This window comes from Perca fluviatilis, chromosome 4, assembly GCF_010015445.1.
Source record: "Perca fluviatilis chromosome 4, GENO_Pfluv_1.0, whole genome shotgun sequence".
Taxonomy (NCBI): domain Eukaryota; kingdom Metazoa; phylum Chordata; class Actinopteri; order Perciformes; family Percidae; genus Perca; species Perca fluviatilis.
In genome coordinates this window covers 15,561,803-15,573,358 of record NC_053115.1, presented here as the reverse complement: position 1 = coordinate 15,573,358, position 11,556 = coordinate 15,561,803, and the positions used below count along the sequence as shown (strand labels likewise).

General features: G+C 41.9%; 1 protein-coding gene across 1 annotated transcript; it reads left to right on the top strand.

Annotated features, from left to right (window-relative positions):
• The first annotated feature begins 2,169 nt into the window (after positions 1-2,169).
• pfkmb (phosphofructokinase, muscle b) lies at positions 2,170-11,556 on the top strand. Its single transcript, XM_039799100.1, has 23 exons — positions 2,170-2,241; positions 4,664-4,768; positions 6,060-6,133; positions 6,633-6,710; positions 7,010-7,199; positions 7,432-7,597; positions 7,679-7,723; positions 7,916-8,024; positions 8,116-8,211; positions 8,303-8,395; positions 8,524-8,649; positions 8,810-8,874; positions 8,960-9,023; positions 9,132-9,278; positions 9,364-9,434; positions 9,554-9,641; positions 9,762-9,914; positions 10,008-10,172; positions 10,252-10,313; positions 10,417-10,528; positions 10,632-10,731; positions 10,818-10,923; positions 11,321-11,556. The coding sequence occupies exons 2-23, from the start codon at positions 4,684-4,686 to the stop codon at positions 11,460-11,462; spliced, it is 2,337 nt and encodes a 778-aa protein (XP_039655034.1). The 5' UTR covers positions 2,170-2,241; positions 4,664-4,683; the 3' UTR covers positions 11,463-11,556.

The following is an 11,556-nucleotide window of genomic DNA, read 5'->3' as shown; positions in this document are numbered from 1 at the left end:
TGTGTGTGTGTGTGTGTGTGTGTGTGTGTGTGCGCCTGTGCTTCACTATTGTAATCCCAACCTGCTCTGACATGACAGTCACTCCAGTATGGCGGGCACATTGCTGCATAGCTCGCTGTCTGCTGAGTGGCTGCAACAGCAGTCAGCAGTGATTTAAATAACACTGACCCCAAATTACCTAAACCAATAACCTGGAGACATACAGTAATGGAGTAGGTTTAATAGAACTTTATTAGACTTTTCTCTCTCCATTAAAGTCCTGTGAGGCATACCTGTAACAAAGGGCATCATGGATTAATGAACTTTGACAGGAAGTCTTAATATAACATTTTGCGGTGTATATGGGAATAATACACAGACACCCAGTAAATATTTAGCATGATTTATATCTGCATTTGTATTGAGGACCAATATATATATATATATATATATATATATATATATATATATATATATATATATATATATATATATATAATATACACAAACACACAACACCTTCCTTATTATAGTGTATTATTTCACATTAGTGTGTTTGTTACATCCCCCAGCACTACTGCCTTATGATAATTACAGACACTGGTGGATTGTATCTGATTACCCGCCTTGCTTTAGCGATGAAGGTCATTAGTCCACAATGAAGTAGTGATGTAAAGCTATTAATACAGATCAGATACAAAATGGTTTCTGAAGAAGAGAGGTGCTGTGAGTATGTGGTACCCAGGCGTCCTCTCAGCCCAGTGGCTCCTTTCTGCCATACTGGTGGCTTGTCTGCTGTTCTGGCTCAGAAAGAAAGGTCAAGGTATGAATACTGTGTGGATATTTATGTTTGTGACGGGTCATTGCAGTCTGTGCACTTATTATATTTGAATTTTATTGTAATAGACGCTTATAGTCCACAAATTGCTTTTGCCTGAGCATTGTTGTGGAAACTTGTACCATTTTTTTTTTTTTTTTTGGGGGGGGGGGGGGTAAATTGGCATTTATATTTACAAGGTCATAAATACACAAGCATGATGTATACTGACATGTTTAGTTGTAGGGATGACTCTGCAGTTTTACAGTAATGGCGGTAAAAAAAGGGGAGGGGTTTCTGTGTGTTTTAGATAGCAGCACTGTGTCTATTTAAAGACAACTCCAGTAAACTGCCTGCAACAGACACGCCTCCCACTCTCACTGTTGTCACATTGATTTTTTTTTTTTCATCTTTAATCACATTATACAGGCTAACTGTCAATTACTGACCACCTTGTGCATTTACCAGTGTTTATATTGAGCTTAAGATGCTTCTCCTATAACATACATTGATATATTTGGTTAAGAGAAGTAATTATGTACTTATAGGTACTTAAATTAAATCAGCTTTCTTGGCAGTGATTGAACAAATCCTTTAAGAAAACAAAACCCTCCAGAACCACACACACAAACCTATACCCAAATGGAGGTGTAGTACTACACTTCATCTAATTGCTTATCTGATTCATAATTCCAGACATGAATAGCAGACTAACGCGATATAATGTGTCTGTGGAGGAGGAGTCAATTAAAAGTAACTGACAGTTGTGTCATGGGGGTTGAATTTCCCTCCATATAGAAATTACTTACACTAAGAAATTACAAACCAATACAAATGGTGATGTGAATTATAGGCTTTGTGAGTGGGAGCCATCCATTTATAATACCCAGAGGTCTTGTTTGTGTGCAACCAATTTCATCTTCTAGCGAGAAATACATCAATCTTTATTGAACTAGACGTGACTTGCTGAATTCAGAGGAGACTATTTGTTTATTTGTTTCAATAAAGGAAGATGTGCAAAGCATGTTTATGTGCTTTTTTCCCCCAATATACAGTACATCCCTCAGTAACCAGCCTATCAGCTGCAGCTCATAGCAAAAGACATGATAAGGCCAGTGGGAGTAAACTAACCTGCCATGTACAGATAAAGGATGTTACATGGTGATCGCAAATGCTTGGAATGAAAGAAAAATGCTGAGAAATAATGCTTGAGCATGCTGTCTTTTGTAGAAAAAGTCTATCATGTGAGTGAGTTGCTGCACTGTACTCTAGAGTGCCTTATGGGGAGGTTTTCTATAACACCAACTGATCAATCCGCTTTAGTTTGAGTCTGGATCACATTCTGGATAAGTGTTATGGTTCTCCATCCTCAGGTGGTGATGACCTCTCAGCATCTGAATGTCAAAGCAAGACAACGTTAAGCTCCGATCCACCGGGGGATGCTGGTAAGACTGCAATTAAAGGACTATCGCTATTAGTCTGAATATTTTGAAAGAGGTAGATGAAGACCTAAAACTCAGTTATAGAGATCACCTCACCATAATGTAATTAATAATGGTGCCAAAAAAATGGTGGTTTGATTTGTACCATCAGTAGCTGTGATAGCACATAGTAATATGCACAGTGAATCACTGTCCAAGCAACAAAAAACATATGTTAAAAAAAAGAAACACCACCAACCCTGAATGGAGGTCCAATCAAGGCATGAAGTGTTTTAATAACTTCATCTAAAAGCTCCAACAGCTACTTATTTCTGGCAAAGAATGCATAATGACAGCAAAGCAACATTTCAAACAAACCTAAAATAAGGTCATCAAAAAGTAACAACATTTCCCTGGCACCTATATCTCTGAGTAAAGTATACTTTTAAATACAATCTCTATTGAAAAGATTTAGGATTAGGCAGTACAGTTAAACCACAAAGGGGGGTTGTGTAGTGCCATCCCAATTCTGAGGTTCCTGTCTTCCTGAAGTAGTATTTAAGGACATATGGTCCTTCTTCACTCATCTATGTGTGAAAATGCTACTGGATCATTTACAACAACTATTCTTATCTACATAACAAGTCAAGTTATAGGTACCCCACATGCATGACAGTCATCTATGACCGTCTGGGTCAAAGGAGATCTTGTCCAGTGTTTCTATGTATGCGTAACTACTAGTTTCTGAGTATAAGGGCTATATTGCACTCAGCGCAATTGCCTTTGTACACCGACGCATGTATCATTCCTATTTTGCACCCGACGCACAGCGGACTTTTCCCTCCACAGACGCACGTCGGTAAATTAGGGAATGTATTTGCGCTCCCGGGGGCGGTTCAGCGAAAAGAGGAGGCGTGTTCCTGCGCAAACGTTACGTGGTGCTATTTTGCAGTTTCAGAAAACAATTCCGCCACTGACCAGGAAAAACCTGGTCTAAAGTCAGTAGCGCGTTATTCAGATGCTATTTTAGAGACGAATGCTTGGCCATAATGTAGCGTGTGCACAATGCGCACACACTTCTCTCATCTACAGCAGTTCACATTTTTGTAAACCATACATAATTACAAAGAAAAATATTACTGAAAATGCGCTTCATGTGTTTGGATAGATCAGGAGGCATTTTACAGTACAATCCTCAAAAAGTCGCAGCATTCTTTGTGGCTTGTTGTGTTTTACACATTTCCATGAATCATGGATGTGTTGATGACATAAATGAGGAAATATTAGAGGACTTAAGGAGACGTGATGTTGAACTACGGTGGGATTGGACACTCCGGCGGAATCTGGTCCGGGAGTGGCAATGCGCGATGCGCGATGCGCTCCTGGTGGAGCGGGTGGACGGAGATGGAATTGGGGGAGGAGGAAGGAGCACAACAGGTGCAGGTGGTGCGTTTGGAGGCCCACGCTGCATGGCTGCAGCAATCCTCTCCAGACTTGAGGAGACGCGCCCGAGAGGCCGCAGCAACATCGCCACCCAGACAAGACGGGCATTTATTACTTTGCCGCAGGGCCCTCTGAATCTAAGTGAGTGAATTTATGTGGAAGTATGTGTATGGAACTTCCTCCCCTGACCTTGGCGGGATGGGAGCACTTGAGGCAGCATTGTCTTATCATACAGCTGTTACGTCTCCCGTCATCTATGGAGACATAGAGTTGACCTACTTCTCTGCCTGAGACAGGTTATGACGTAATTGTTATGCTGGACACTGGCCTCAATGAGAGCTAGGGTATCACTGTCTCAACTTACACAGCATGAGTTTTTAAACTGGAAATTCTACCACAAAAAGCAGGCCATTTTCACAACAACAAATGTGGCATATAGAAATCCAGGTATAAAACCTGCTGCAGTCTGCTAGAAAAGTTTAACCGAGAAGATTAATTTTCAAGCAAGACAAAGTCCCTCATTGTAAAGCTCTTAAATTAAACAGGGCTTAAACAGCAATATTAATGCCTTGTAGTGGTCAGTGTCCAGAATTTGTTGCAGAACTTAAAAAATACTGTTGAAATAGGAAAATGTTTCCAAATGTGCAAAAAAATGCTCGAATAATCTATATTTAGTGTATTATATTTGAATTTACGTTTCCAGACATTTTTATTTGTGAGGTTTCACATTGATTTTGTAGAAGATACGTGTGGGAGGAAAATAGCCTAATGACATTGTGATTCAATATCGTAACGCGTGCGTGCGTGCGTGCGTGCGTGTATTCAAATGCCTCTTGCGGAACTATGTGTGATGTGTGTCTCGATGTCTGCCAGGAGGATAGTTAAGCTGTGCACTTTTGCAACTGGTATTACTTTCCAGGCAGGCTTACTTAGAGCTGAGAGGCTCCACACACAGTACAGCAGGGTGGCAGGTACTTTTACACTCAAGGCCTTTTTCCCTCAGACAGCTTCAGCTCCAGGACCATGGCACAACCGGCTTCCATTGACCCCACCAAGATGGGAGAGGGTCGGGCGATCGCCGTGCTGACCTCAGGAGGCGATGCCCAGGGTAAGTGGAGAGTTTCCAGGGTGGTATGTTAGTGTTGAGTGCAAAGGCAGAGCGTGTCTGCTGTTGTGCCTAGGTAGGTGGTTGAGAGGATCTGGTGTGTTTGAAGTCAACACTTAGTAACTCAACAGCAGGGTTTAATGACAAACAAAGACGTATTTGAGATGTAAAGTGAGTCTGAAACCTAGAAATAAATATGCCTCTTGAATAGTCATTTGTTATCTTAAACAAATATGGTAGACTATACATCTCCATAGTGCAGGTTTATTGTTATACAATCTGTACTCAAGTTCCTTTAGCACTAGAAATAACACAGCTTTTTGCCTAAAGTCAAGCCACTTTTTACTGTCATATCCAATCATGACTGCAACCCCCTTTTATATCAAATTTTGACAACTCATAATTTTTATTTTATTAGTGATAAAAAATACTCCGATGGCAGCAGAGCTACAGTATCTCAGCTATCTATCTCATACAGCTAACTTGTGGAAAAGGGCAGCTTGAACTCCTACACCTAAAGCTGCTAGAACCACAGCATGAGACAGCCTCTCCCCTGACCTTTAACTTGATGAAGAATATCTCCACTGTGACCTTTGCGAAGTGTGTCAGTGACCCCACACAACACTGGGGTTTGAGTGTGTGAGATAGTGAGTCTATTTTCCTACCTAACTGAACTTTATAAGACTTTGGGGCAAGTGTGTTAATGAAAAACTGCACAGCTTGCTAACCCTCACCCTTCTTCTTTTTCACTTTCCAAAATACATGATCCTCATTTCAACCTTATATTTTTAGTCATCTTGGTATCCTCAAGTCCAAGTTTCTTCCTCCGTTCCTCCTTCCTCTCTCTCTCACGCTGTATATGTTATGAGGGCTAATTTTAGAGGCATGACCTTTCTGTCATGTTCATGTAAAGTGGTGGGTTGAAGTGAGAGGGTCGTCCTTTGCTTCCTTTCTCTCCTTTGCTCCTTTACACTGTAAGTGGAGATGCTCTTGGCACCCTTAAAGCTAATCTATCCACATCTTGTCCTTTAAGCGACCCCCTGAGTTTTGAAAGTGCAGGCAGAGGCCCAGTTGCCTTTCCTGCAATACAAGCTTTCCACTATCACTGATAATTAAACTGTTGTCAACAATAAAATAAAGTAAAATAAAATGCTATTATAGTGTTGTTTTATAACTTTTGCCCCCACCATTTCCCCATTATTTCATTCAATCATTCTTTTCAACTGTGTGTGCAAGTGATATCAAACAATTATAAGGACTAATGTACACACACACAAACACACTATGCCTACAGGTATGAACGCAGCTGTGAGGGCCACGGTTCGAGTGGGAATTTACACTGGAGCCAAGGTGTATTTTGTCCATGAGGTAAATGCCGATTAATTAATAGATTACAAGCTTTGCTTTTGATCGACTAATTGTTTTTAGCACTATATCATGGCCTAACACACAAGACTAATCATAGATAGTCTATATCCATGACATTCCACTTCCGGGATTGCTTCGGTGCCGTCCAAAATTCTGCCGGATGACACTCTTTTCGGCCTGATGTCCGTTACCTTCCACTTTCTTTGTGTTGTAATTTTAAACTCTGGTGGATTTATGAGGACTATGGTTAACTGCTCCGCAGATCTCTGCAGGGTAAATCCAGACAGCTAGCTAGACTAGCCAGACCCTCCTCCGCAGCGCTGTGTAAGAAGGTCTGACAATGCAAGACTAAATCATAGATAATCAGCAAATCACCACATAATTAACACAACATTTGTTGGACTGAAATAGCAGCACATGACAGAGTAAAAATATGTCTGCAGCTTCTTCCCAGCAATGACCCCTGTTCATGAAGTTGATATTTTGTTTTTGTTGACAGGGTTACCAGGGTCTGGTGGATGGAGGAGACCATATCCGCCTTGCTACTTGGGAGAGTGTTTCAATGATGCTACAGCTGGTGAGAACAAGCATGTGGATGCAAAAGCAAATTTATCTGCACGCTCCTCATCTCCACTCTTTTTTTAACTTGTGATCAGTAAGCGGGATGGATGATCTGTGTAACTCTAGAAACAAGCAATCTTTGGCCAGTGCAGTTCTGTACTGTAGGTCAAATGGTCATTTAAATGCCAATGTTCATTAAATAGCTTAAGATATAAGGCATGAATGCTTAGGTTACAGATAACCCTTACCCCTTCTCCTTATTTGCCTCCTTGTGATTCTTGTTTGAAACACTTCAACCTTCTTGCCTGACGTCAGGGGGGTACTGTGATTGGAAGTGCTCGCTGTCAGGATTTCCGCACCAGGGAGGGACGCACCAAGGCTGCCTGTAACTTGGTCAAGTTGGGTATCACCAACCTGTGTGTGATTGGAGGTGATGGCAGTCTGACGGGCGCCAACGCGTTCAGAAGCGAGTGGAGCGGGCTTCTGGCAGACCTGGTCAAAGCCGGTGAGTGGCATTACTCCAAAATTCACTGTTCTAAGCAACAGACCTCATATGAAATGTCTCCTTCACACATTTGCCCTTCTATACTGGTATAATGCTACATGCTGGCAAATTGGAATATAAAAGCCGGTATTCAAATAATTTGCATTATTATCATAATAGTTTGGGGTAACTGGGCCCACAGCCAGATTTACCGTAAATGTATCTGTGTTGTCATTTTAATCGGTGGTCCCAGGTAAGATCACAGCAGCTGAGGCCAAGAGTTCCTCCCATCTCAATATCGTTGGCATGGTGGGCTCCATTGACAACGACTTCTGTGGCACCGACATGACCATCGGCACGGACTCTGCCCTGCATCGCATAATAGAGATAGTGGATGCCATCACCACCACAGCCCAGAGGTACGCATGGAACCCTTCGGGCATTTCACAGACTTACCATGTCATTTTGTTAGTCTTGACATGATATTTATTGTTCTATAGTCACCAGAGGGCCTTCATCCTGGAGGTAATGGGCAGGCACTGTGGGTGAGTAGCTTGTGTGTGCGTTATGCAAAAGTGGCATGGTTGTTCATTTATCTTCTCTTATTTGGTTGTAAAATAATTGATACAGTCATTTTACACTCATTCTATGACAAAAGTCTAATTTATGATATGAAACATCAGCTTCAGGGACATACTTGAATCCTTGAACCCTAGTGTATGACTCTTTACCTACAGTTACCTGGCTTTGGTGACAGCTCTGGCCTGTGGTGCTGACTGGGTGTTCATCCCGGAGATGCCCCCAGATGAAGGATGGGAGCAGCATCTGTGCAGAAGACTGACAGATGTAAATGTCTTGTCCTGCATCGTCTTCAATACTAATCCAAACTTGTTACAAAAGTCTGCTTGTTCATAAAGGTTTTCTCTGTCCCTCTTAGCAAAGAGGCCGCGGCTCCCGTTTGAATATTATCATTGTTGCAGAGGGAGCGATAGACCGCCACGGTAAAGCTATCACATGTGAAAACATCAAAGAGGTCAGTAATGGCAGAACTCCAGTATAAACCAGCACACATACAGTATAGAGGTTCTTCATATGAGAAATTAAAACCTAATCTCTCTGTCCAGCTTGTATCAAAGAAGCTTGGCATTGACACCCGCACCACCATCTTGGGCCATGTGCAGAGAGGAGGAACCCCTTCCGCCTTTGACAGAATCCTGGTAATATGACCGCTGTCACACATAAACCTTTTATATATTCACCAATTAATCGTATTACTTGTTAACAATGTGAATACACACATACCTGCTTCTCTAAAATTGTCTGCATTTTGATTGTCATGATTCAGGGCAGCAGGATGGGTGTGGAGTCTGTGATGGCTCTGCTGGAGGCCAAACCAGACACTCCCGCATGTGTGGTCAGCTTGTCAGGAAACATGGCTGTCAGGCTGCCTCTCATGGAGTGTGTGCAAGTGGTGAGTCAAATCTGCTCCATATGCAAAACAAATGATTCCCATTCAGTTTGTACATAATGAACAAATGAAAATGGCTTCAAGGAGCAAGAAGTGTTTGGTTATTTTTGTTGGATTCAGCTCTCAGTTTCCCTTTTTGTCTTTTGATCTTCTGTCACATTAGACTAAAGATGTCACCACAGCCATGGCTGAAGGGAGGTTTGACGATGCGGTGAAGCTCAGGGGAAAGTGAGGCTTGCACCTGTGCATTATCTATTTCATATTCTCAAGTGTTGTGTTGAGTTTTAAATGCCTGTACATTTCTATACAATAGGAGCTTTGAGAACAACTGGAACACTTACAAAATGCTGGCTCATGTGCACCCCCCAGACACAAAGGTCAGCAACTACAGTTGTACCAACTTATTTTACATTAACTGTAAAAAGTCAGTAAGTCCCAGTAGAAAAATACATTTAACCTGACAAATGTCTCCGTGCCCGTGCCAGAGTAATATCAACATTGCCATAGTGAACGTGGGAGCTCCGTGTGCTGGAATGAATGCGGCAGTTCGTTCAACTGTCAGGGTCGGCCTCCTCCAGGGCCACCAGATGCTTGCGGTGCACGACGGCTTCGATGGCTTGGCTCATGGAATGGTAAATTCGAGTTACACGTACATAAACAGACAAGAAGGCTTTTACTTTCAGAGCGTGATAGAGAATGCCCTCTGTCCCTGCACAGATTGAGCCTATTGGTTGGTCTGCAGTGGGAGGATGGACTGGAAAGGGGGGCTCCAACCTCGGAACAAAGAGGTGAGATATTTAAACAAAAACTCTGTTGATTGTAATAACAGTGCATGTTTCAGTGTTACTACAGTAAGTGTAAGTTAACATTGAACAGGTGTAATTCTGTGTTTTTCTCTTTTATAAAGATCTTTGCCACATGAATTCATGGAGGAGATCAGTCTGAGCATCACTAAGTTCAACATTCATGCTATAGTCATTATTGGAGGCTTTGAGGTGAACTGCGGAAATATAGAGGCACAGCCATAACACTGAAACCAGGCATTCAAATCACATTTTATTGATTTCTTCCTTCCTTCCTTCCTTCCTTTCTTCCTTCCTTCCTGTCACCACCAGGCATTTGTTGGGGGTCTGGAGATGGTGCAGGCTAGAGAGAAGTATGAGGAACTTTGTATTCCCCTTGTCGTTGTTCCCGCTACTGTCTCCAACAATGTTCCCGGATCTGACTTCAGTATTGGCACTGACACTGCACTCAACACTATAACCATGGTAAAACTCCTATAGAACACACAACACCAGAAAGTAACAGCCGAAAACGTACTCACTATATTCTTCTTTTCTTTTTCTCTCTCTCTTTTTCAGACATGCGACAGGATCAAACAATCTGCTGCCGGCACCAAGAGAAGGGTGTTCATTGTTGAGACTATGGGAGGATACTGCGGCTACCTGGCAACTATGGCTGGCTTGGCATCTGGAGCTGATGCTGCTTACATCTACGAGGAGCATTTCAACATTCACGACCTTGAGGTTTGTCCTTACGAATGTAGAAAAGGAGGAATCGAAGTGAAGACATACATCAGTGGTCTAATAGTTGATTTGTTTGTAGATGAATGTGGAACATCTGGTGGAGAAGATGAAAACCACGGTGAAGAGAGGACTGATTCTGAGGTTTGCAGGAATTAGCATCATCTCTGATCTGAGTAGACTCAACTTTACACTCTGCAGCTCATTGAGGCATTATATCTCACCCAATATTCTACTTTTGTTTCAGAAATGAGAAATGCAATGCGAACTACACCACAGACTTTATCTTCAGCCTGTACACAGAGGAGGGCAAGGGTGTGTTTGACTGCAGGAAGAATGTACTTGGACACATGCAGCAGGTAGGCCAATAGATGCAGATTTTCTGTTTGTTGTTCACTGCTCAATATATTTGCCACCAGATTCAATTTCACAAACATGAGGAAACCTATCCTCTGTTATCAGGGTGGAACACCCAGTCCTTTCGACAGAAATTTTGCCACCAAGATGGGGATCAAGTCTGTGTTATGGTTGACTGACAAGCTAAAGGAATGCTACAGACATGGTGAGGACATGTTGTATACAATGTGGTGTAATGAACCCTATGCTCCCTGTGCTAATGTATACTATATTTTTATCCCAAACCTTTAGGTCGTATCTTTGCCAACTCTCCAGATTCAGCCTGTGTGCTGGGCATGAAGAAGAGATCTTTGGTCTTTCAGCCTCTGGAAGAACTTAAAGATCAAACTGACTTTGAGTAAGACTTAATTTCTATCCTGTCAATTTATGTACTTGTTGTTTTCTGCATTTTTTTGTATTTACTCACACTGCACAGTAAAAGTGAGTGGGCCAATCCCTTTTTTAAAAATCATTAAAAATTGTACTTGAGTTGACCGCCGGTAAGAAAAAGGACTGTCGACAATGTCGCTGTGGTTGTGCTACATGTGTATAAAGGCAGATGATTGCTAACATAAAGCTTAAGCCCCCTTGTTGTGAGTTTACTTTGGAGTCATTCTGCACCCTAGTGGTCAAAAATCACTTCAGCTCCAGCTTTAATTTAAATATCTTACATAAATGGTTTGACCGTAGGCTTTGAGATTGTTGTTCTTGTTGTCTTCACTTTCGTCTTTGCAATGACATGTTGTCCTCCACAGACACCGTATTCCAAAGATACAGTGGTGGCTAAAACTGAGGCCCATCCTGAAAATCCTGGCCAAATACAAGATCAACCTGGACACCAGTGAAAAGGCTGCATTGGAACACGTCATCAAGAAGACAGGCGTAGTTCCTAAGTAGCCTTTCTATGTCTTCTTTTGAAAGCACTTTGTAAACTCTGTCTTTGATGAGTGCAATATAAATAAAGATGGTAATTATATCACCAAAACACACA